The sequence below is a fragment of the Pleurodeles waltl genome, chromosome 7 (genome assembly GCF_031143425.1).
Source record: "Pleurodeles waltl isolate 20211129_DDA chromosome 7, aPleWal1.hap1.20221129, whole genome shotgun sequence".
Lineage (NCBI taxonomy): Eukaryota > Metazoa > Chordata > Amphibia > Caudata > Salamandridae > Pleurodeles > Pleurodeles waltl.
Window position 1 is genome coordinate 353,277,255 of NC_090446.1, and position 27,024 is coordinate 353,304,278.

At 43.2% G+C, this 27,024-nt stretch overlaps 1 protein-coding gene across 2 annotated transcripts in view; it reads left to right on the forward strand.

The window, feature by feature from the left end:
* The first annotated feature begins 1,228 nt into the window (after positions 1-1,228).
* PLCG1 (phospholipase C gamma 1) overlaps positions 1,229-27,024 on the forward strand; it is a 775,517-nt gene continuing 749,721 nt past the window's right edge. The window contains exon 1 of one of the 2 annotated variants that reach the window (XM_069243788.1): positions 1,229-2,335. In XM_069243788.1, the coding sequence (XP_069099889.1) occupies positions 2,125-2,335 (211 nt within the window). In that variant the 5' untranslated portion in view covers positions 1,229-2,124. The remainder of the gene's footprint in view (positions 2,336-27,024) is intronic. The other variant, XM_069243789.1, reaches the window with a different exon arrangement.

Genomic DNA, 27,024 nt, shown 5'->3' on the forward strand with positions numbered 1-27,024 from the left:
GATCTTGACATAAAATTAAATATTTTTCAGTTAGTGTAATAAAAACATGAGAGAACACAAAGAGAAAGGCGACCCAACCAACCTCCATAACGAAGAGCTGCCACTGTGTTTCTAGCACTGCTTTTGCCACCTCTGAAACCAGGGGTCGCAAAGGCAGTGCCAGGAGTCGCAAGGGGCAAGCTAGGGGTCACAGCTGCTACCTCTGACGACCCCTAAATGAGGTCCATGGGGTTCCACTTCAAGCAGAGAGCTCTTACACTTCCTAGTTCTCATGAGGTCTAGTATTTTACTATGTATTGTTATGATTTATAGCACTAGGTTAAAAAGGACTACAAATCACAGAATATAAAGAAAAAAATCTGCATTGCCTGTGCTACTGACACTGGGAACTAGGGAACATGAGAGCTCTCTTTGTGGCATTTAAGTACGGTATTTTAGCTTCTCACATCTCAAATAAGTATGAAAAATGTGGCTAAAGTCAAAATGCCTTTAGCGGTGCTCCCCAGATACCTGCTCTGGTTTTATTTTGGGGCTATCCAGTATACCCCCGGCCGGAGAGTCCAACGGGTATTCCTGTAGAGTTTGACTCTGGGGTATTGTGGTAATAGAGGTTCCTTGCATGTAGGAGACAGGCTTGCCACCTTGCCAGATAAAAAAGGCATGCCATTTATTCACACTTTAAGATTCAAACGTGATATTTAAATAGCGCTTTAGCAGTCTGTATTCATTTTAACATGGCCATTCTGTCTTTGTTTACTTGCATTTATTTGGGGTATTTATGGGAGCTCTGGGCCATTTTTAAAGCGCTTTCTTCTTGTATTTATAATTTCAAGTAGGTACTGATGAGAACAGATACCAGCTTTAAGCGAGTTTCCTAATTACTTTTAGAATATCGGTCACGCCGGCATCAAAACACTGCCAGGAGGAGGTCAAATTCCTTCCGGTTGCCGTCAGCCGTCAACGAGCATTTATTTGCCTGTCCGTCCATTCCTATAGGTGGCGGCGAGTTCACTTCTCGTAGCGATTTTTAACGACATTAAAAACACACGGATAGAATCCGCCAACCCTCCTGCCCCCTGTCCTCAACCCCAAACCCAATCATGCACCCCGCGAAACACGGGAGAATCAGAGAACTGGAAGACTCCCAGGAGGGACTGCTATGAGTCCAGCCACCGAGGGAAAAGAGGGTACTTTCCCTTTAAGAGGCCGGCTCTCCCTCCCTCTCTTCGACTCTGCTTTTGTTTAGCGAAGGGGTGGGGAGACTTGCCGGTGCTGTGCTACTCCTGGGGAGGGAGGGGAGAGAGACCAGGCGCTTCTTCCTTGGAGGCGGGCTGACTGGGATGCGGAGGCAGCGAGAAGGGAAAAACACGGACTCTGCAGTGCTGGCGGAGTGGGCAGCAGTACTGGGGTCACGTACATCTGATGCCGCCCTTGGAGGAGAAGCCTGCCCGCATGTGGGCTGGAGGGGAGATCGCCTCACGCAGTTGGGGTAGGCTTGAACTGCTTTGAAATCTTCCGAGGGGGCCTCTGCGCGCAGCTCTTCTCAGAGCGAGGGTGGAAAGCGAGATCTGCACGCACCTAGTCAGGCTGGGGACAGCGCTACCGGCGATTTGTCGTCACCAGACGCTACCTGATTGAAACTGATGAGGTGGGGAGTGTGCGGTTGACTCAGACTGCTGCAGCTTCTCTCCCTAGCCTTACGTCCTGGGCGCACCGGTCTCCTTTTGCTGCTCCTTATCTGCTTTCCGAACGATGCTGTAGGACACAGAAAAGGGGTCTCAGCAGCTGCACCCTCCCGTCCCCACTGGGCTGCAACAAAGGGGGAGGGGATCTGGCCATGTTTGAGAAACTAACCAGTTAGAATGCAGCAGAAAACTAAAACGTCTGTTTTCCACGCCGTGGGTTTGGTTACAGGGCCTCTGGAAAATGGTGCATGATTTCAGGACAGAGAAAACCAGGGCTGTGGAATAAGAAAGAACTGAACTGCTTGCTTGGCTGCTGCAGCAAAGAAACATTCCTTATATATTTCTCGTGGGGGCGTGCGCCCTCAGACAGCAGACGGTATTTCCCCAAATTGGAAAGTTTGTATCCTACTCCGGGAGACCTTTCAGCTCCGAGTGAACCATGGCCTCAGGCCCCATTTGCAATGGCTTCCTCTCCAATGGTCAGTCTGAGGCCGAGGTGGCACACCTCTGCAGGAGTCTGGAGCTGGGCACAGTCATGGCCCTGTTCTACACCAAGAAGTCCCAGAGGCCCGAGAAGAAGACTTTCCAGGTCAAGCTGGAGACGAGGCAGGTCACCTGGAGCCGAGGCTCGGACAAGCTGGAAGGAGCAAGTAAGATGTATTTATATTTGTGGCTGGTTTCACCTTTGTTGTGTCTGAGCCTTAGTGTGAAAAACTGCTGCAAAGAAATTGCCAATAAGGACATATATAACAGCCGATATATTATAGCTTAATTAATTGTTCACAAAGAGTTTGCATTTTAAAAGATCCCAACTGGGTTAAGTCACATGCCGAAGATATCTTTGTGTGCCAGGCAATTTTGAGTGAATTCTAGAAGTGGTAAGGGAACTCTAGTTGTTCCACCGTTCTTGGAGAATTCAGTGCTTTGTTTAGTCACAGTTTTTACTCCTATAGTAGTACAGATGGTTAATGTGCCTGTTGCAAAGCAGGTCGTGTAACGTACAGATCACAAAATTGTATTTTATTTAGATACATGTGGGTTGCTGCTTTATATTCAGAGATAATTCTGTTCCAGTTCATACGTTGCAATCCTTCTAATATAGCACAGTGAACTATTTACCGGCATCAAGGAGCTGTATGCAAATTGAAAGTCATGGGTTTAGATCCTTATTGTTTTCTTTCTCAATCTGTTGCTATTGTAATATCTCAACGAAGGATTCACATGAGAAGTAAAAGTATAATTACTAAATCCAACCTCAGTCACTGTGTCACGTTTTATATCTTGATTTTGTATTTCTCCCACCCTTTTAGTCCTAGCATATAATGCCTACAAGTATTGACAATACCTTATAACATTCTTTTCTTATGTTACATTTTCTGGTCGTTGATTTACATAATTGTTTGACTTATTATGCCCGTGTGTGTGATGTAAATTACCCTGAAAGCCTACACTGCAATGAGTAGCGCTCTTAAATAATTAAATAAAAAAGTAGGTGCCTTTTTAAATCATTAATCATATAACTGTTCATACACATGGATAAATCTTGCATGCTTACAGGACAGGCACATCCCTTACATAATGGGTTGAACAAAGTCAAGCACTTGTCTCCAAGTCAGTTCTGTAAAGTACTTGTGAAGTAACAATAAGCTGTGTGCCTATGTTTCATTGGCATCGAGGTGTTAGGCACCGGATGACTTCCAGTGATGATGATAGTTGAACAAAAGGAGGGCTTAGGGCCCTTTAAATCAGGCCTTTGTTTTTGTCTCTGTTGAAAGTAAATATAAAAAAAAACTCATTTGGTTGGAAGTAAATGTAAGAAACACCATTCACTGCCTATTGGTTTCTGCTCCAAATTGAATGTAGACAGCGTGCAGGGAGTGCTGAATTATGCCCTGATGTCGGAAAATGGCACCAGGACAAATTCAGCATGTTTTTCTGGGTATCAAGCCTGGAAATAGCTGCTGGAACCAGGATCTGGCTGGTTCCCCTTATTTTTCTAGTACTGGTGTAGGAAGATAAATAGGTTTGGAGGCTGTCAACAGCATAAGAAGTGCAAGGGGCTTAAAGTGTCTGTGTAGAAAGCGCATGGATGTAGGAGGTGTGGGGATAGGAGTGTGTCTGCATGGACATACGTGCAAAGTGGGTGCTTAGGGTAGGTGGTTTAGAGTTGCGACAGGTGTGCTGAAGAGTTGCAGATATCAAATTTCGACTCTGAAGTTGCAGGGCTATGGTGAGGTCTGCATAGGGTACGACATTGTAAAGCTGTGCATGTGTATGGAGGTATCTGTATGAGAGCCAGAGGTACAAGCTTGTCCCTATTAAATACAGATATTTGAGTGACTCTGCAAAAATATGCATGCAGAGGTATTAACATTCCTACATGGGATCATTGGGAATTCAGACGTAAAAACGTATTTTATTTATTTGTAGTTTTGCAGAGCACGGACCAGATCAGTTGACTTGAGCGCGTTATACATTGTAATTTACACTATATATAGACACACAGACTTAGAAGCACGTTGCTGTTTAATTTACATTATAAGTTTCGGTCGTACAGATAATACTTTACGAGCACCAGAGCACTAAAATATCTATCTATCTATCTATCTATCTATCTATCTATCTATCTATCTATCTATCTATCTATCTATCTATCTATCTATCTATCTATCTATCTATCTATCTATCTATCTGTCTATCTGTCTATCTGTCTTCCTCACTTTATCTCTCCCTTCCCTGAAGCCTCCCCGTGCCTGCTGCAATTAACCGTGGGGAGCTGGAAAAAGGGCAGAGTCACTAGGAGCGACCCTGGGCTTTCAAACGCGGCCTCCACGGCTCCAGCCCACCAGGGAAATGCCTGGTGGAATAAAAGGATCGCCCGGCCCTGGAGAGGGAGTGGTTTCATGAGGATGGATCTGGTTGGGATAGTGGTGAGTGTGAGGTACCCAGGTCACCATACACAGAGGTGACCGACTCCTAACCCAGAGGCGCCATTGTCTAGTAGACTGGGCATGAATATATTTATAGTTGCCTGTGTGCTCCACTTGCCTTTTTGTTTCTCCACCATTGTAAGAACTACATATACCAGAATGCAAAGGAGGAAGCATGCATGGGTTACATGCTCTCATCCGACGCGGACATAGTTATCAGCAGTATGGATTGCTGGTTCATATTCAGATAGGAATGATGTGTCTTCAGGTGATCATTTGCAAACGATGCCGATTTTATTTTTTACTTTGTTGTCTTTTTTCTCGGTTATAGCATCATGGGTCGAATGCTGCTTATTTTTCCTGTGACCCAAAAGTGTAAATTAGAATGTTCTGCAGGGCAAGAACTTCCCTACATTCAGCCAAATGTGCGTGTAATGGCATATATCCTGAGTGTTTTTCTTAAGTTGCATCAGTCTTTATTTATGTTTCTGCCATATTGCTTACTTACACCACCATATCGCGGACACAGAGAGCTTTACCCAATATATATATATTAATGTTCAGCATTCCGTCCATCACTTGTTGTTTATAGTGCAGATCCCAAATGGCCAAGATGCTGAAACAGACCGTCTTGGTGCTGGGAAGGAGAATATGGAATCAGCTACTTTATGATCTGTTACTTGTGAAGCGCTGCGTTGCCCATGTGGCTAGGTCTGTGCTGCAGGGATAACTTCAATAAACCAATATCTTTTGCTTTCGCTCTATTTTATGCAGCGCTCCCCTCTTTGTGTGTGTTTTCGGCTGTTTTAGTGTTTTTTTTGTCATGAGTTCCCCAATGCTGTTCACTCTTGTTTTGAATCTGGCCTTAAAGTGGGTATTTTTTTTTTTTTCAGCCATCCATACACCGTGGTGATATTTTCTTAGGAAAGGGAATGGAAGGGGATGATTGCCAGTTGTGAATGTTCAATTGTAGTTTTTTTCCAACAGATTTTATTCCCCACAAAAAAGTCTTGAGTACAAAGCATGCTGAAGGTGGCCTACTATGTCTAAGATTACTAGATCACGCTGTGTCATTGGATAATCGATTCCCCCAGGGCTTTTGTCTATTCTCAAACCACTGTGACCTGAAATTTTAACCCAAGTGTTGATAGTGAGCTGAACAAGAACTACAACTCTAACAATGCATTTGGGATTTTAAATAAATCCCATAGCGTGACCATGGTGGCGTCTGATCAAACATTATTCTAGTGCTCTTTATTATGCCCACTGTGCCATAATCTGTTGTATGGACAGAGTTGCCTGAAAATGATGTTGCCTATAGCAACCACTCAGAATGGTTACTGGTTGCCACATGTTCATGGCATCTTTCTCTGTGATGCCACACACGTTTTAGGCTTCATCGGTGGCTATGTATCCTTCTGAATGTCAAAACTGTCTCATTAATGCACATTAAGAGTTACAAGGAGGGAGTTATGCCATGTTCAGATGGAAAAGAATGAGACCGGCTTAGTTCAAACGGATTCCAAAAAATACATATGCTCGGCTGAGTCAGAAATTCAAAGCAAGGGGTTAAGGTTGAGGATGGGGGTATCTGTGACATTTCAATGAAGAAGCATTCGTGTGGTGTAGAAGGCATGGGATTAGACGATAACAAATGTGTGAGTACAGCTCCGAGCCTAATATTGAGCCCAATCAAGAGGGCAGAAAAAAAAAGCAAATGAAAATAGAGTGGCAAAGGGCAGAGTGTTGCTGGGGAAATCATTTTCTCTCTGCCTCGTTCCTAAGAGTTTCAGTCTAGCCGCGTGCGCTCGTGTGCATTTATACCCTTGCACATGGGCGTGGCTACCATGGTGCAGCCGGTGCAGAGGCGCCGGGGCCCAGATCCCCAAGGGGGGGCATCGAACCGTGATAATAGTTGTATTTTACTACCCATACAGCAGGGGAAAGGGGTGATTTTCCTCGCTTGCAGTAGGTCCCGTGGCATCCTCCGGTACGCTGCTGCCATTGCAAGCAAAGATCGTGTAGAGATGGTTTTAACACTGATATCTTGGCACAAGGTCATGAAATTGATGTCTCATATTTCTGTAATTCGTTGCTGTTTTTCACTTGTATCACACCAGTATCTCCAGTGCAAACCAAGCAACAGAAGCGGGTATCATGATCTACCAATAATATAAAATGACTCCCAGATTATGAGTGTAGTCATAGCTCCTCCTTTCCAGTGAGATTGATGGGCCGTGATTCGGGGCTACACATTATGTATACTTAATAGCGAATATTTTAAATCCTTTCCGAGTAGATTAACATCGCATAACTCACTTTTGACTTTGTGTGCTTCAGTGTTTTGGCAGATAAGGAACGAGCTGTGCGAGATAACTTGATTTGTGGCGTTAGGTGATAGGCTAGTGCCAGTATTATTGTACGGAGACGACGTAGTACTGTTGTCGTGCGTACTGCCACGGGTTGCAATCTCTGTTAGATGCCTTCAATGCCTTTATATTTCATTTTGGCTTGAAGGTTAGTTGCGCTAAAGCTTTCATCATGACTTGTGGCCCTAAGAACACTCGATCACATAGTAAGATGGACGATATTCAAATTGTAAAAGTCTCAAATTTTAATTACCTAGGGATCCTAATGAATGCAAATCTTAAATGGGACAAGTTATTGCCCCAACCGCAGCTCAACATGGGAAATGCCTGACACAAATATTCTGTTTGCCAGAAAACTAAAACTAAGGCAGATAGGGGTTGATTTGCCATCATATAACGCCAAATGTACCTGTGGGCACCTGAATGTGTTGGGGCATGCCAATTCTACCCGCCTACAAGTGGCAGAAAATGCATTTCTTTCTATGTTATTATCAGTCCAAACGAGCACCTTGAAGGTCATTACTCATGCCGAGGTAAATTCGCCAAATATCAAGGACATAATCAAATTGGCCCCACTTTTACTTAGGGTACATTTCTCTCTAAATTTGGGGGTACCACAATTTATTTTGTCACCCAGACAAAATCGACAATAATTAGTCCGTTCTCTGTTTCTTGATAACTGTCATTCAAACTGATCCAATTTTTTTTCGTAAATGGCAACGGTGAGTTACAACATGGAGATTACCCTTCGGGTCGGAACTGGCTGTTATCTGGAATGACACCTAATACCAATCATCGTTTTTATGTAACACGTTTTAGGTTAAACTTCCTTCATTTTTTGGTAGTTCTTTACAGGGTAGCTGGTTTGTATTCCTACTGTGTTGTCCTTTTTAACAATATCAGCAAACAATCATGTTTATATTTCATGTTCCTGTGTAGTTTATACTCGATTCCTAGGAACATGTTTTTAAGTCCTATTTTATGCTCTTTTTGCTGTCGATCTGCGAAACAGTCTTAAACTTTTACAGTGTTCATCATCTGAATCTGTTTGCCATGGATCTATTAGTTGTATTTGTGCTTCCATTAAGATCAGGAAAGATATATTCTAACCAATCCATGATTGTCAGTGGTTACTTTTTGTATTGGTTATTTTACTATACCATGAAAGAATTCTGTGCTGTTCGTTTTTTTTTTTTTTTTTTTTTTTTTTTTTTTTTAGTAGTTTTAATCCTTCCAAATTTGGTATTTTGTAATAAATTGTGTTTTTCTCCCTCTGGAAATTGTTTTAGTATGGAGACGCTTTGTGTGTTTTTCTTGTTTTTAATGTACCCTGATTAAGTCTGGTTTAAAATTGCTTAAATTTGCTTGTATTGTAACATATCAAAATGTTCTTTATGGGCTCTTGCACATTATCCACACTTTACTTCTGAAGTCTTGTTATTCTGTACTTTTTATGGTTTTCTTTGAAACCGAAATCAAGTTGTTCTTGAACTTGAGTTGTCTAGATTTGCCACTCTGATAAAGAAGAGAAGACTGGGTTAACACGTCTGTCACCTGGGTTGGCAGTGGTTCTGACACGTCAGATTACTCACAGTTCCACCTTCTAGTTCCAGTTATCCACAACCACTTCACAGTGGTCGTCGCATATCGAGTTGCGCAATGATCAGGATAGTGCAGTGACCTTTGACCAGAGGAGTGTAACTCATCACAATTAGTTGATTAGTGTATATTTCTGTCCCCATGAAGTTCTTGCATTATAACGCACAATGGACTATTTTGCATGAGAAGAAAGTGACATAACGTCCCGCATTAATTTCTTTATCTCATACCTGCATTGAACACAGTACAGATATCAATCCCTTTTTGTATTTTTCTCTGCAGTAAACTTTGTAGTGTATTTGACAGGACTGGTGTGAGCCATTACCAAACTCACCTTTACTACCATCATTACTAACACCACCACACGTACACTATCACAGTTTCCGTTACTACCACTAGAGCTTTTGTGCGTGCCCTTGCTAGTATGCTTTACCACAAGAAAGACAGACCTCCTGGCTTTGCCAATGCTCATCTTCTCATGGCCTTATAGTTGTGATGTCGAATTTATTTTCAGTCCTGTGGTGCTGTCGTTTTTTAAAATCATATCTCAGCTGTAATGCCATTTCCCTGTAGCAGTTCAGTTGTCATTTCCTTGTTTTTGACCAGATATTGCAGCACGGTTGTTTTGAGGTTTGGTGACAAAAAATAAAAGCCCTGCTACCAACATATTGTACATTTAACATTGTCCTGCAGAAACATTGCAGCCAAAATATCAATTACCATAACTTCTTCAAGGAATGTATGCTGTTACTACACCTCAATCCACACGTGACAACCCATATCTTCGAGGTACGTAGACGTGGAGTGAATAACAGTGAACCTATATTTCCTTATGCATGCTTTCTATTAATATGCATCCTACATTTCATAGCCAAGCTTATGAAAACACCACTGGGACATGGAGCGGTGTAATAAAAAATAATTTACAAGCCTCATTCTTCCTCTCTTGCAAAAAAAAAAAAAAAAATCAAAGCACCCCAGGAGGCTCCAGGTTCTCTGTTCGATTGTTCCCATTAAGTGCGTTTTTTGGTGTTCCCGGACGGCGAGCTGCAGATTACTGGCCGTCTGTACCACGTGTGCATGAATCATCTTTGGTTGCCAGCCAGGCCATGACGGTGGGCCACCAGCGGAACCTGTGCAGGGGATGCTGGAATGCTGCACTTGGCCTTGTGCTGCCGAATTTGATCACGGAGGCCCTAAAAGAAGTTTACCGAGAGGATGGTTTAATTCAGTGACAAAACAACACTCTCAAATTCAGCACCCTCATTTAATGTAGGCAGTTTTTTTTTTATTATTTACGGTTTAATAAAGCCACATAAACATACAAAAATAAATGTGCATACATTTTAAATATTAATAGTCACGTTACATTTTGAATCACTCAAAATCAGTTATTATTTGAACAACTTACTTGATCTCTCCATAAAGAGCTAAAAACCATAATGTCGTGCTCCAGTAAATTACAGTATACATATTACTGCATTTTATCATCGTCAGTACTGCATAGCTGCTCAGTTGGTGTATGATATGCCAGATCTCTCCACTCTCCTATTACCTTGAACTCCTCCAAATGATTTATTATGATCGCCAGTTTCCTACATTTTAATCTGGACATCACAATTTAACAAGTATGTATTTGAGTTTTATTTCTAACTCAAAAACACACATGACTCTAGATGAGGTGGCATTTGACCCTCGCATGAGGAGTCGTGCAGAAACAAAGTCCCCATCCTTCTATGGTGTTTAGTTGCATGTTTTAGCAAGGCGACCAACGTCATAGGAAGATGTGAATTTAGCTGGGTGTTAGACCTGCCGTCTTTTGGAGTGTTTCCCTGTCTTTTTGCCTTTTGACCTCCTGTTTTCATGGTATGCTAGACTCTGTTTTTGCTGGTTTATTGTCTCCGCGCACTTTACCACTGCTGATCAGTGCTAGAGGGCAAGTGCTCCCTATGTAAATTGTATTGGTGATTGGGTTATCCTTCATTGATTTACTAGTAAGACCCTGGTAAAGGGCACCAGAGGTGGCCAGGGCCTGTAAATCAAATGCTACTAGTGGGCCTGCCTGCAGCCCTGAATGTGCCCACCCACATGAGTAGCCCTGTAAACATGTCTCAGACCCGTCACCGAGGTGTCGGTTTGTGCATTCTTGCACACAAATTTGACCTGGCAGGTATACCCACTTGCCAGGCCCAAACCTTCAATTTTTAATACATGCAAGCCAGACCCTTGGTAGCCCTATGGGCAGGGTGCAGTGTATTTAGAAGGTAGGGCAGGTACTGATGTGCTTTTCATGTCCTGATAGTGAAATACGGGCAAGTTTGTTTTTCACTATTGCAAGGCCTATTTCTCCCATAGGTTAACATGGGGACTGTCTTTAAATATCTTCTAAGTGCAGTTCCCCAATTGGGAGCCAGATAGAGATATGGCATTTGGGAGTCTCTGAACTCATAATTTAAAAACACATCTTTTGGTAAAGTTGTTTTTTAGATTGTCAGTTTAAAAATGCCACTTTTAGAAAGTGGATATTTTCTTGCTTAACCATTCTGACGGGTTGGGCTGTTGTGAATTCCCTCTAGACAATGACCCAAAGGGAGCTGGGGTAGAGCTGGAGGAAGAATACTGCCTCTTTGCTGTGTGTGCTTTGCTGGGTTGGCCTGCAGTTGCTGCTTCTGCCTTAAAGAGGGCAAAAACTGGTCTTTGCTGTGTATCCTGCTTGTGAAGTTTCTCCTAGGGCTTGGAGTAGAGCTTGCCTCCTGTTGGAAGTCTCAGGGATATCAAAGATTTCAGTTTCATCTGCCTACAGCACTGGGAACTGTGCGTTTTGTGCTGCAACAGAAGAAAAACTGCTGCACTATGACCTGTGGGCGCCGCATGGAGCTCGTCCCGCATCATACCGCTGCATTGGGCCTACTGGCAACCACGCTTTAGCAATGATGACGTCGCTGCATGCACGATGCCACTGGAAATGCAGCATGTCGCACCACCCTGCTTCACACCGCAGCCCTGATCTGACTTTCATCAGCCCAGAGTTTGATCTGCAACGTGTGTAACTTCAAGGGCCCGATGATCCCCCGACCTCTGGAATCAGTGCAGTGACACCACACTCTGGATCTCATCGCTAGGATCATAACGCCCTGCAATTTAAAGGTATTGTTTGCGAGTCTTCCTGACATCGTAACTGGCCCGAGATGCCGCAGCCGGCCTGAACTGTTGGATTTGTTGTTCACGACACAGTGATAGCCCCAGACGGAGCTATTGACTTTAAGGAACTGTATTTTTAAGTTCATTCTTGCAAAATTCCTATGTTTATTATTGTATGTTGTTGGTCTTGTTTTACACAGATAAATATTGGCAATTTTTCCAAAACTGGTGTGGTGTCCTTTTGTGGTGTTTTCACTGTATTATTGTGTGTTATATGCAAATGCTTTACACATTGCTTCTGAGATAAGCCTGATGTCTCATGCCAAGTAATTGGTGTTCACTACTACCATATTGCAGACTACTTTGTACCAAGTACAGGTTTCTTTATTTTTTTTTCCCTTTGATTTATTTTTGGTCCTGAGTAAAAGTTGAACTTCCTACTACATCATGTCTCAGTCAAGAGCATCATCAGTTACCACCCTGGATTTGGTTTTTTGAGGAGGCTAGGTTGGAAACCTACACTGTGAAGGAACTGAAGTCAGTTGGCAAAAGCCTCAAAGTCTAAGTTAGAGGCCACACCAAGAATGAGGAGCTACACAAGGCTTTGAGGGCCTGAGTAGCGGCCAGAAATGCCAGTGGGCATTCTGAGGATCGAATTGGGGAGCCTGTGGAGCCATATCCAAGGGAATATGTGCTGGGGGGGGTGCAGGAGCTGCTAAAGAGGGAGGTACCCTCCGAACCAGGCAGCAGTGGTGGTTTAAAGGGCCCGACTCCAGAAGAGCTGGAAGACAGGATAGAAGCCAGGAGACATAAGATAGAGTTGGAGAGGCTAAAAAGTGAGGAGAAGAAGATGCTCTTAGATCATGGGTTCAGAGTAAAGGAGCTGGATCAAAAGAGTGGATCCAGCAGCGATGGTGGCAGCAATACATCAGTGCACCTTAGATAGGGTAGTCTATTTTACAAAGAATGTTGGAAGGGAGTACAAGAAGGTGGATGATATCCAGATGTGGTTTCAGGGATGTGAGGCATCTATCCACATGAATGGGGTCCCTTAGAAGAATTGGGGAGCAGGATTGTGGAACCACTTCACAGAGGAGGGTAGGGACACTTTGTTAGCTTTAGGTAAGTGGTACAACTTCACCTATTCTGACATGGTGGAGGCCCTTCTCACCAGGTATGGTCTTAGTCCTGACAAGTAGGGGATCAGTTTAGGGGGAGCAAGAAAACTGATTCACAGGCCTGGTTAGAATGTGTGGATTCTTTTTGCAGAGCACTGGATGGTTGGGTGAAGGACAGTAATGTCACAGATTTCCAGAAGAGAAGAATCAGATGTTTAAATTAACAAGTTTAATGGAGAGGCTAGAATGTTCGTATACCAATAAATAATTTTTCTGAATTCCTGTAATTTCGGTCTTAGCATAGGGTAATTCTATCAGTATTGAGTATTCAAAAATCTGTGCGGGTATTAACAATGGGGTATGGAGACCATAACATTTTGATTGCTGTTCTTAGAAGGTGAGAACCACACACTGCTGTTCCATAGCACTGTACAATGCCATACAAGGTGCATAAATTTTGCAGTGCAAAATAGGTTACGTATTAGCTATAAACATCATGTCATTTTGAAATGTCACCTCTGATTGTACCTGTTTGTGGTGCTGAAGATTATCAAATCTGAGAGAGAGAAAGCTTGGAAGAAGACGTGTATATGATCTGGATACAGGTAAAGAGGGACACTCAGAACTGCTGTTAATTCTCTCCCAGGGACCCACGTAACTATTGAATGGTACATGCCTTCGGATTGGTCCATTGGAAGTCCAAAGGCAGGCCTCCCACACTGAGTCTCAGTTTAACTTCAATTAGTGCCCTTTCAGTTTTATGCCAACATGCACAGTTGGGTTTTTGCTTCTATTGATGCTCTGGCATGAATACTGAACATGACGTATTGAGACATATTTTACTTTGGTACAACAAAGATTCTTAATGATGATTGGCAAGGATAATTTGTTGAATCCTGCATTGGTCTATTTAATTTCAAACCTACATACACAGTACCCATACCATCCAGAGAAAGCATTCCAGACTTACCAAACCAGTTTGAAAACTTCTGACCTGGTTCACGGGTCAGTGGACCAACTTGTCTGATATGCTTTAGAAAAATGACACATCGGCACTTCCTGACTAAAAAAAATATAATAATAAAAAGTGGGGGCCTGAATCTCAGCTGTGCAAAATTGGACAATGTATCTACTGCTGCAGACTTTGAGTAGCTGATGTGTCAGATCACAGGTTCCAATCCCAGTAGAAAGCTCTGTAAATGGGAAATTAGTAGAACTGGGCATTTATTTCTGAGAGTGACTTTTTGATTGACTGAAGATGCAAGTATTCTGCTTGTTGCAGAAAGATTCAACCGTTAGGAAAAGTTGGTTAGGGAAGAAGAGAAGACCCCCCACCCAATGGCACTTTGAAACACTCAGCTTTTGTTGTAATTACGTGATGAGGGCAGAGCCCCGAACAGCTGAGTATTCTTTTTTATGCTAACAGCAGGGAGGAGTGTAGGGCCCACCACAGCATTATCTCTTCCTTTCTTGATAGACAATTTTACTATGCCTGTGTAACCTTGGTTACATAGACACAGTAAACAGACTAGCAGAGGAGGTTTTAGGAGAATGGTGCCAGCTGTTGCACTAAGTGCATTTATTAGGCGCTGCTGCTGGGAAAGTGATAGACACACCAGGGCTTACAATAACATGCATTTGCAAAGGCTCTAGGTTATGTCTACGCCACAGTTATTGGCTTTGCCAATGTCTTTTAGCCATATTGTACAGCAGCTTAGAGTGGCTTGAAGTGGAGAGGAGTGGACTGGGCATCGAGTAGAGTGGTGTAGACTGCAGTGCCATACAGGGGATTAATATACAGATGAGTTGAGTGGTGCGGAGTATAGTGGCTTGGAGTAGTGTAGAGCTGAGTAGCACAAAGTAGAGTGGCATTGTATACAGGGGCGTAGAGTGGCACTATCTAGAGAGGTATTGATTGGCATAGAGTGGACAGGAGTAGATTACAGTGGCATAGAGTACGTGGTTCTAAGTAGAGTGGCATAGAGTGCAGTGTCATAGTGGTGTAGGGTAGCATATAGTTAACTGAAATGCTGTGGAGTAGAGTGCAGTGGTTCAGATTGCTGTGGCGTAGAGTGATGTGGTGTAGAGTGGTGCAGAATAGTGTTGTAGAGTGTAGTAGCATAAGGTGCAATGGCATGGAGTGGCATAGAGTACAGTGGTGCAGAGAAGAGCAGAGTGGCTTAGAATATAGACAGTGGGAGGGAAATGAAGCAACATGAAATTAGAGAATGAAAGCTACATGGATGGGGATGTGGGAGACAGACTGAAAACTCAAGCACTTACATGGAGAGCTTGAACACAAATCAAAAACTTTCTCCAAAAGCTTGCATAGTGGATGGACTACTTGGTCCATTCTCCAGGAGTGGGTCAGACACAAGAATAGTACTTGACTCCTGCATTCATTAAAGGGGAATTGCATGTATTTGTAGACTCTGTCCTTCTTTCTTTTTATCCATAAGTATTGGGTCAGACTACTTCGTTTACAAGTCACCTTCATTGTTCTTCTGCTGGCAGACCCCTTGCATAGAATACAGATCCTCCCCACTGCGTTTGGACTAGACTAAAATATTCAGCAAGGCTTTTAGCCCCGGTGCCTGAGAAAGTTTAACAGAATAAAATGCTTAGCAAGCCTTCTGGTCCAAAATTGTGTAACCAACTCAGTTCATTGCTTGAAAGTATGTAATCACAAATTAAAATCCCAGTGATGCTTTTTGAAAGCCTCTTCACTAGTCCTATTGGCAACACCTTTCAATCTCAAGGAGATCTTCCTCACAGTCTCACACAAATAATGCGTACTATCACCCTTAACCCCTTTGCTGCCAGGCCTTTTCCCCCTCCTGTGCCAGGCCTTTTTTTGCCTATTTGGGGCAGTTCGCGCTTAGGCCCTCATAACTTTTTGTCCACATAAGCTAACCAAGCCAAATTTGCGTCCTTTTTTTCCAACATCCTAGGGATTCTAGAGGTACCCAGACTTTGTGGGTTCCCTTGAAGGAGGCCAAGAAATTGGACAAAATACAGTGAAAATTTCGTTTTTTTCAAAAAAATTGGAAAAAGTGGCTGCAGAAGAAGGCTTGTGGATTTCCCCCTGAAAATGGCATCAACAAAGGGTTTGCAGTGCTAAACTCAGCATCTTCCTAGCTTTCAGGAACAGGCAGACTTGAATCAGAAAACCCAATTTTTCAACACAATTTTGGCATTTTACTGGGGCATACCCCATTTTTGCAATTTTTGTGCTTTCAGCCTCCTTCCAGTCAGTGACAGGAATGGGCATGAAACCAATGATGGATCCCAGAAACCTAACCATTTCTGAAAAGTAGACAAAATTCTGAATTCAGCAAGGGGTCATTTGTGTAGATCCTACAAGGGTTTCCTACAGAAAATAACAGCTGAAAAAGAAAAATATTGAAATTGAGGTGAAAAAAACAACAATTTTTCTCTACGTTTTACTCTGTAACTTTTCCCTGCAATGTCAGATTATGGAAAGCAATATACTGTTACGTCTGCTGGACTCCTCTGGTTGCGGGGATATATAGGGCTTGTAGGTTCATCAAGAACCCGAGGAACCCAGAGCCAATAAATGAGCTGCACCCTGCAGTGCGTTTTCATTCTATACCGGGTATACAGCAATTCATTTGCTGAAATATAAAGAGTAAAAAATTGCTATCAAGAAAACCTTTCCATTTCCAAAAAGGGCACAAGATAAGGTGCTGAGGAGCAGTGGTTATTTGCACATCTCTGAATTCCGGGGTGACCATACAAGCATGTGAATTATAGGGAATTTCTCAAATAGATGTCTTTTTTTACACACTCTCCTATATTTGGAAGGAAAAAATTTAGAGAAAGACAAGGGGCAATAGCACTTGTTTTGCTAATCTATGTTCCCCCAAGTCTCCCGATAAAAATAATATCTCACTTGTGTGGGTAGGCCTAGCGCCCGCGACAGGAAACGCCCTAAAGCGCAACGTGGACACATCCAAAATTTTGGGAGAAAACAGGTGTTTTTTGCGAAGTGCCTACCTGTAGATTTTGGCCTCTAGCTCAGCCGGCACCTAGGGAAACCTACCAAACCTGTGCATTTCTGAAAACTAGAGACCTAGGGGAATCCAAGGAGGGGTGACTTGCGGGGCTCGGACCAGGTTCTGTTACCCAGACTCCTTTGCAAACCTCAAAATTTGGCTAAAAAAACACATGTTCCTCACATTTCTGTGGCAGAAAGTTCTGGAATCTGAGAGGAGCTACAAATTTCCTTCCACCCAGCGTTCCCCCAAGTCTCCCGATAAAAATGATACCTCACTTGCGTGGGTAGGCCTAGCGCCGGCGACAGGAAACACCCCAAAGCGCAACGTGGACACATCCTAAATTTTGGGAGAAAACAGAGGTGTTTTTTGCGAAGTGCCTACCTGTAGATTTTGGCCTCTAGCTCAGCCGGCACCTAGGGAAACCTACCAAACCTGTGCATTTCTGAAAACTAGAGACCTAGGGGAATACAAGGAGGGGTGACTTGCGGGGCTCGGACCAGGTTCTGTTACCCAGAATCCTTTGCAAACCTCAAAATTTGGCTAAAAAAACACATGTTCCTCACATTTCTGTGGCAGAAAGTTCTGGAATCTGAGAGGAGCTACAAATTTCCTTCCACCCAGCGTTCCCCCAAGTCTCCCGATAAAAATGATACCTCACTTGCGTGGGTAGGCCTAGCGCCTGCGACAGGAAACACCCCAAAGCGCAACGTGGACACATCCTAAATTTTGGGAGAAAACAGAGGTGTTTTTTGCGAAGTGCCTACCTGTAGATTTTGGCCTCTAGCTCAGCCGGCACCTAGGGAAACCTACCAAACCTGTGCATTTCTGAAAACTAGAGACCTAGGGGAATCCAAGGAGGGGTGACTTGCGGGGCTCGAACCAGGTTCTGTTACCCAGAATCCTGTGCAAACCTCAAAATTTGGCTAAAAAAACACATGCTCCTCACATTTTTGTGGCAGAAAGTTCTGGAATCTGAGAGGAGCTACAAATTTCCTTCCACCCAGCGTTCCCCCAAGTCTCCCGATAAAAATGATACCTCACTTGCGTGGGTAGGCCTAGCGGCCGCAACAGGAAACGCCCCAAAACGCAACGTGGACACATCCCATTTTTTGGAAGAAAATAGTGCCTACCTGTGGATTTTGGCCTGTAGCTCACCCGGCACCTAGGGAAACCTACCAAACCTGTACATTTCTAAAAACTAGAGACCTAGGGGAATCCAAGATGGGGTGACTTGCGGGGCTCGGACCAGGTTCTGTTACCCAGAATCCTTTGCAAACCTCAAAATGTGGCTAAAAAAACACATGTTCCTCACATTTCTGTGGCAGAAAGTTCTGGAATCTGAGAGGAGCCACAAATTTCATTCCACCCAGCGTTCCCCTAAGTCTCTCAATAAAAATGGTACCTCACTTCTGTGGGTAGGCCTAGCGCCCACGAAAGGAAATGGCCCAAAACACAACGTGGACAAAACATATTTTTTCACAGAAAACAGAGGTGTTTTTTGCAAAGTGCCTACCTGTGGAGTTTGGCCTCTAGCTCAGCCGGCCCCGGAAGGGGGGGGGGCAGGAATGGCCTAAAATAAATTTGCCCCCCCCCCCGGGAGCGACCCTTGCCTACGGGGTCGCTCCCCCTGCGTGACATTGGCGCCAAAAATCAAATCCCAGGTGCCTAGTAGTTTCTGCCCCCTTGGGGGCAGATTGACCTAAAATCTGCCAATCGGCCCCAAGGGGGGCAGAAATGGCCTAAATACAATTTGCCCCCCAGGGGAGCGACCCTTGCCTGATGGGTCGCTCCCCATCTCGAAAAAAACAAACAAACAAAAAAAAAACACAACAAAAAAATTTGCCCTGGTGCCCTGAGGGTTCTGCCCCCCCCTGGGCCTAGTGGTTTCTACCCCCCTTGGGGGCAGATTGGCCTCATCAAAATAGGCCAATCTGCCCCCAAGGGCCATGGACGAGATGATCTCGTCCAAGGCACAGGGGAACTGTAGCCTTGGACGAGATCATCTCGTCCAAGGCACAGAAGGGGTTAAAAAATGCGCTGCCAGAAACATAGTGAAAACTCGCGCCTTCACAATGCACAGTTTTTTTCTTCAATATTTTGGAGTAATTGGGCTAATTAGCAGTGCATGGAGAGTGCAAGAGTTCTAGTTACCTTAAGACATGGGTTATAGTTACTGGGAGATAACTCGAATGTCTATGGTTTGAAACATTTAAAACCACTGGACGGAATTATACCACATTTGGCAGAAATGTAGCTCTTGACACAGAAAGAGGCCTTGTTGTCATTTGGTGTAAGTCAGTTCAGTAGTTTCTGTTTCTTAAATGAAAACCAAATTTGTATATATAGGGACGTGGATCTTCCTCTGATCCTCTGTGGATTTGGAGGAAAAGCAAGTCCCTGACTGGCTGGCCGCACCCGTACAGAAAAGTTGTGGCCGCTATTTTGTTTCTCGCATTGCCGGGGTGGGGGTGGGAGGAGGGGGGGACAGTGTAAAAGCATATAAGGTCAGGATACCTGTATCCTGACCCCTTAGGACACGAGGAGGGCCCCCCCCCTTTTTTTCTTCTCCCCCCCCCCCCACGGCTGACCTACGGATTTAAGGATCCTCTTCGGGTCCTCTTCTGATCCTGGGGAAAAGCTAGGTCCTGATTGACACAAATATTAACGTGCATTAAAAAAACAAAGAAATTTACTGAGAAACAAAGGTTACACAGTTGTTATAGATAGGTTGACATTTTACTCATACAAAACTGAAGAAATTCTGCTGTTATAGTTATACGTATAATCAGTGCTTGAAGTGGAAAAATAGAAGTGCAGGTACTCTATATCAGAGTACCTGCTTGTTTCAGAAAAAGTGCTGGTACTCTCCAATGAAAAGTAATACATTTTTCTTGAGGATTGCAGGTACTCTCCCTCGCAAAATAAAAAAGTGCTGGTTCTCGGTAGCAAACAGTGCCGGCCCATTTAAAGCACTGCTTCTAGTTATACTTATCTGAAGAACCTATAACTTGTGCAGAAAAGTAACTTTAGGACACAACTTATAGTTTCTTAACATAAGTATACCTATAAAAGAAATATAACTGCTGAATTGCTATGGTTTTGTATGGGTAAATGGGTAAAACATCTGCCTAACTATAAAGTCATGTAACTTTTTCTTTCTTTTTCAGTGAATATATATATTCACTGACACTGGGGAAAAAAAACTAAAGTTACAGGAACGTTATAGTTAGGCTAACATTTTAAACGCACAAAACCATAGGAATTCACCTGTTATAGAGTATCTCAAGTAACTATAACTCATTCCCTAAGGTAACTATATCTAGCACCCTTGCCATGCACAGTGTTTTCGTCAACTTTTACTGCAAATATTACACTGCTACTATCAAATGTCATGAGTGTCGTAATTTGTGCTGTAATTAGCAGTGCATGGTGAGGGCGTGAGTTATAGTTTCCTGATGGAATGAGTTGCTGACCACCGCATCAATTTACTATTCGCCCTGGGGAGGTGACGGTCCCCGGGGCTGTGGTGGGTCCAGGCAGACCCACACATTCGTTTACAAATTATGCCGGGAAGGTGGCAGTCCCTGGGGAAACCATAAGCCCAGGTAGGTTGGCAGGCTTGTGCACCCAGCTCCTCATTTTTTTAGTATGCCCCTGGGCTTTATAAAAAAAAAAAAAAAATTAGCACAATACACAATACTTGTTGCCCCCCTACGAATCTGTGATTTACGTGGCAAAAATTTTAACCCCCAAGAATCAGGCTAGGAGGGGTCAAGATATTCTAACTCTGGCCCCTTTTTCTTTTTTTTTTTTTTTTTTTCACTTTTTTGTATTTTTTTTGAGGGACTGGGCTTCAGCCGAGTCTCAAGATGGCTGCCAATACTTCCTGGTTGAAGTGTTGGCAGCTAATCAGAGCTGTGCATTTCACTGCACAAGCTCATCATTATTGGCGAAGTCCTCAGTGAGGATGTGCTGAACTAGATATACAAATTTATTTCCCCTTTAATTTATCTTAAAATACTGAACCGATTCACACCACATTTAAAAAAAAAAAAAACACAATCTGCATATCGACAGCTAGCTTTCTGCCAAATTTGGTGTAATTTCGCCCAGTGGTTCTGGCTGTAGTCGTGTTCAAAGGTCTCATGGGAATTAACATAGGAAATGTCGTTTTTTTGATTTCCCCACCCCCCTCCTTTTTTTTTTTTTTTTCTCTGCCACCGCTTGACGGATCATCCCAAAACTTTCTGTGCTCAACAAGAATCACTGAGGCACTTTTTTTGGAAAATTTTGTGAAGATTAGACAACCGGTGCCAAAGATGTAGGCAAGTATTCAGTAGTACCATTTACATTTGAGAGTGCTTCGAATGCTCCCCTTTAATATAGCAGTGCCCTTAACATACTAGACCAATATGGCTTACGATAAAATTGAAGCCAATAGCTGAAGAATGGGCCACTAGAAGTTTGTAGCAAATTATGTGGCAGTAATGACTAAATCTATGGTAAGAAAAGGCAAATTATGAAGCATATTGAGGCACATTTTGCGACAGTATTACTTCATTTTTTGTCATTTTTACACACGGTAACACTGTCTGGGCACATTTTTCACCTTAATAGTACCTGTTTAAGACTCAAATACAGCAGTTTAAAGAAGACCAGTCAACTTTTTGTGAAGGTCTTTCCACTTGCCAGAGACGTATGTTGCAATGCTTTTAGTAACTTTTCATCTGTTAGAACTAGAAACAGTTATTTTTGTTAAAATTATGCAGCAGATGATGGATTATGCGGCAAATCCATAATTATGTGAAAAATGCTGTGGCCGCCAAATCGCATAATTCCATTGACCCTACCTCTGAAGTAGAATCACTGATTTTGAGCATTGGCAATGTATGTGTGCACCAGAGAGGAAATCCGCCTTCCCCTTCTCGAAAGGGGAGGCCTCCAAAGCCTTTTTAGGTCTGGCATTTGAGACAGCTTTATTTGTCTTGCCAGACTATTGTTCTTCCTAAAAATCATATATAATATAAATGCATGGAAGGGGTTTTGGCCTCAAATTGTCACACACATTGTGCTTCTGACCATCACTGCACCGAGAAATGGGTCACTCAACTTCACCGACTGGCTTCCTGTATGTTGAATGACTGCATGCATCCTGTGCGCATTGTTCACATCTGCCTACAAATCGTTCCCTTCTTCTCAGTTGCAAAGCTGGTTTCGATTGATTGCGTTTTTTATCTTGTTTTACTTAATTGTGTTGTATATTAACTTAATGCTGTCTATTTTGCCCACACTTCTTTTTTAAAAGTTTATTGGAATTTGCCTCCTGTGATTTGAACAACCACATTGGTGAACGTTTAAAAATGTTTAAATGTAACATTTTTTGGCATGCTTATGCTGGTCAAGGGAGGTGACGGCATTTTTATTTTTATTTTGCTTTCTTTTTGGGCCACATGCTTATTATACCATATCCGTTAAAAAATAACCATTGCAACCCCTTGGCGAGGGTAATCCATTGGCTTTGCCAATACTTGGTGTGCTCCTAATTTCAGACTTTGCCTTATCCAAGGGGCCTTACTTGGCAGGTGATACGACGCTAAACAGCATCAGCAAAAAAACACTAACCAAACCTAAAGGCGAGATCTATTGGCGTTGTCAGTCCTTGTTAGGGTAGTTCCACAACGAAATTCCACCCATTAATGCATACTTCTTTATGTCAAATGCGTGCACAGAGGATGCCATATATTACATCACCAAAGACATTAAAGAGGGAGTTGTATGAATTATAATCCTGTAAATCCCCAAAACCTGCCTGTTTTATTCTCAGGTTTCTAACATTGTCCCAAGAGACCCAGAGCCATGCCTTACTTTCTCCACATTCGCACAGGGGTTTAGCCACCATTGGTGCGTCCTGACAACGTTGGATTTTACTACCCGACGGCCGTTTTAAGAGGCTCTTTTCCTTGCTTGCACCTGGTCCAGGTCCCTGCTACGCTACTGTATTCGCTGAAGATATGCATATATACAATTCTAATTTCAGGTTGCTGCTCGACACGATCCATTCCAACGAGGGACCTGTGTGCACAGAGTTTTAACTCACTTCTGGGATTTAGTACCTTATCGCTGGGTTTAAACAATTTAGTGGCACGCAGCAGTATTTCTTTAAAACCTAGTGTCAATCTGGTGTCCACCATTAGATTGGTCTCCTTTTAATTATGCTTTTTTCTTTGAAAAAGAAATATTCCATTGCTCATTGAGCCATTTTTGTTGTCATAAGTACAACTTTCCAGTGGTGACTGTCACAATGTGACTAATGTCCAAACTACTGATTACTAACTGTGAATGGGAAATCCCCGTTTTGTGTCTTTTTTTTGGGGGGGGATCTGATATAGAAACACCTTTAACGATTTCTCCTGCCTTGTGTCACAAAACTTAATCATAAATAAAACATACATGGATATTTTCATGCGTAGAGGGCACTGGCTCAGTTTCTATTGCCAACACTCACATTTTGCTTATGCATATCATAGCATGTAGCACGGGGCAGTGGGTCAGCCTACGTCAGCCATCGTCTCTTTTGCACTGTAAGTGCAGCAAAATGACTGATATGTTTTGAACATCTGCCTACAAAGAAGTGCACACTTGCTGGTCTAAAACCTTGTTAAACCAGATGCTTTTTCATAAAAATTTTTCAGGTTGAGACTAGGCAGCGCGCAAGCGATGTCTCTCGACATGTTGTAATCTACATCTGTGGGCTTGCAACACGCCCATCTCATGCCCATCACTTTCATTCGTTCCTTGGCCTGCCTTTCAAAATTCTCTTGATTTTGTAGGTAAATGCTTTACATTTATCCCGCCTTGAGGCGGCTTTGTTACCGCCTTGGAGACTGACCCGGTTACATTGATTATTGCATGATTGGCCATATACCTTAGCGTGGTGCACTACTTTTTCCTTCTGTTTCGCTGCTTTCGCACTGCGTGGCCGTATGTTGTTTCTTCCTCTTCCTTGTTTTGGGCATGCCGCTATTTTTTTTGTGGTGTCTGCGCACAAGTGCTTCAAGCTGGAGGGGTTTTTATTTTTTTATTTTTTTTAAAGGTTCATATAATACATACTTGATCGGAGGAGAGCTTTACATGAGGACATGAAGTTTCATATAGCGCGAACTCCATCGTAGGAGAACTTTACATAACTACGTGAAGTTTCATACAGTGCAACCTCAATCAGGGGATCGCTTTACATGACTGCAACTTAACAAGTTTAGCAGTTGAAAGATTTACAAACTGAAGCATTTAACACAGAAATCCTCAAAGTGGCTGCCCCAGCACAGAGGGAGAACTGATACTGCTATATTCACTACACTCTGGAAACACACCCCATAATGCTTTGCTGGGCATTTCCATTTCAAAACATTTTTGCTCATAACTTGGCCTGTGGTGGGTTTATGTCAGAAAACTGAGGCTAACATTATACATGTTTAAAGTGCTGTTAACACATTATCAATTGACAGGTCTAAAATAGCAACTTTTGAATATACATTTGTTAGACCAATCCACAGCTTTGGTGGTATCCTGCAACCCACCTCCTGAGACAAAAGCTTTAGATGCCGATGGACCCTTACGGGAGTAAGCTCCAAAACTAGTGATGTCCAACCAGCCTCACTCAGCCTCTTTCACCCATCTCGCTAAAGTGGGGGGGAAAACAGCTGTATGAGGCCACCTGTGCGAAATCAACAACTGTGCCACATTCTGTCTCAAACTTGCAGTTTTCCTCTCGTACTCTTTCTAGCCTTTCACCATGCAAAACCTTTTGTTGGACTTCAAATAAAGGTAGAAAACCGAGGTTGACAGAGTTTTCTTCTTTTAATATAAAAGCAGATTTCCTCAGGCTGGTAGGCCATGCTAATGGCATCTAAAGCTGTTATGCTCTGAAGTCCGTCTAAATGACACCTGGCAGAGTAAAACTGTTAGTTTGTAAGAGATACATTTTATTGACAGGCTAGAGTTCTCATCCCATCCCGTCAGGACATGTAAGACATCCCTAGCGTCCTATAAGGAAGTGTACTTTGCTATACACAAGTCCAAATCCTGCATAGTCCACATGATTTTTTTCAGTAAATTCTGACCAACAGATATGCCATCCATCAAGAAATCCAGTTACTGGAATCCTTGAAGTTCCTAGAAAACAAGTCCACCACACCATTGCTTACCCCCAAAAATGTTTAGCTAAATCTGCAAGATCCTTTGAATGAGGCTCTTTAGACCTGTTAGCTCTTGGCGTGGTTCCCCTGTCTTTTTGCTTCTTACCTCCTGTTTTTGATCTAGTGCTGAATTTCGGTTTTGCTGGCCTTAGGATTCTGGACAATTTACCACTGCTGACCAGTGCTAAAGTGCAAGTGATCCATGTCTAAATTGTATTGGTGACTGATTTATCCTTGATTGGCATATTTGATTTACTAGTAAGCCCCTAGTACAATGTACTGTGTGCACCCAGGGCCTGTAAATCTAATGCTACTAGTGAACCTGCAGCACTGATTTTGTCACCCACATGAGTATCCCTTTAAACATGCATCATACCAGCCACTGCAGTGTCTGTGTGTGCAGTTTTAAACTGCCAAGCCGAACTGGCAAGTGCACCCACTTGCCAGACTAAATCTTCTCTTTTATTACCTGTAAGCCACCCTTCGGATATGCGATGAACTGGCGCGCTTTACATGTCCTGATAGTAAAAAACAAATTTAGCAGTATTTTACTATTACAAGGGCTGCCTTCCCCGTAGGGTAACATGGGGATTTCCTTGAACTATCACTTAAGTGTAATTCCACATTGGGAGCAGTTAGAGATATTAAGTCTCTGAACTCACAACTTAAAATACATCTTTTGGTGAAGTTGGGTTTTGAATTCTAGGTTTGAAAATGCCACTTTTAGAAAGTGGACATTTTCTTGCTTAACCATTCTGTGCCTCTTTGGTGAATACAAGTCTGGGTCAGGATGACAGATGGACTCTTTGTGCATTCACTCTAGATAGTCACACAGGGAGAGCTGAGGTGTGTCCTGCATATCCTGATGGTGCATCGCCAGACTGATGGGTCTTCCTGAGCTAGAGTGGTGTAGGAGCTGGCACCTGTACCTGACTGAATACAGCTGTGCCTGTCCTCACGCAAATCAGTCTCCAACACCCTGGAGTATGTCTGGGGCCATGGCAGGGAAAGGCAAGGCCTTGTGTACTACAAAGACTTCTCTTTGAAGTTTGCCTACTTCAAAGACAGAAATGGGTATCCGTATTGGACCTCTGACACCAGATAGTTAGAACACTTCTGGACTGAGGATATTCTGCCAGGAAGAAGAGCTGGAAGCTGTACAAGGGGCTGCTACTCTGCCTGTTTCTTCATTGTGCTGGCCTGCTGCTTGCTGCTTGTGTCCTGGGAGTGAAAGGACTAGGCTTTGTTTTCTACGTCCTGCTTTCCAGGGTTCTCCAAGTGCCTGAACTGTTCTTACCTCCTGTTAACAAGTCTCAAGGCCATCAAATACTTCACCTGCCAGTGCCTGTGTTCTCTTGCAGAGAGTCCTGATTTGCCAAGTGGTGCCAAATCCAGGTCCTGGGCCCTTTGAAGTGAGCTCTGGTGCAACTAAGAAGAAACTAAGCATATTGACTCGAGGCACTGGTTCTGAAGTCGCTCTGGAGCCCTGCCACAGCTCAAGTCCTGTGTCCCTGACTCTGCTGCAGCACCTGTTTCCCCGTGGTGTGATCATGACACCGCAAATTTGACACCTTGCATCTTAACCTGCTGGATTTATCGACTCCGCCGGGTTGTAAGGAACCGATGCCTCACCACTGATGCCACATCACCTCCCCTGCAACCGTAAATAACCAACACCTCACCTTCCCTGCCTAGCAGTAAGGAACCAATACCTCACCTCCTCAGTGGCAGCTAGGGTGTGGACTTTAATAAAATATTTACTTGTTCATGGGACAGGTTGCTTCTTAACTATTTGTCCTGTAACAAAATCGACTTTCCTTTGGTGCCATGTAGGGAGGTCACAAATTATGGCAGCAATTTCATTATATAAGAGCTCTGATAATAACCTCTCAGACTGTGCCAGGGCTAATACTGGAGTAGAGTTTGTATACTAGCAATTTTAAGCCCTACTGCAGCAATTTCCCTATT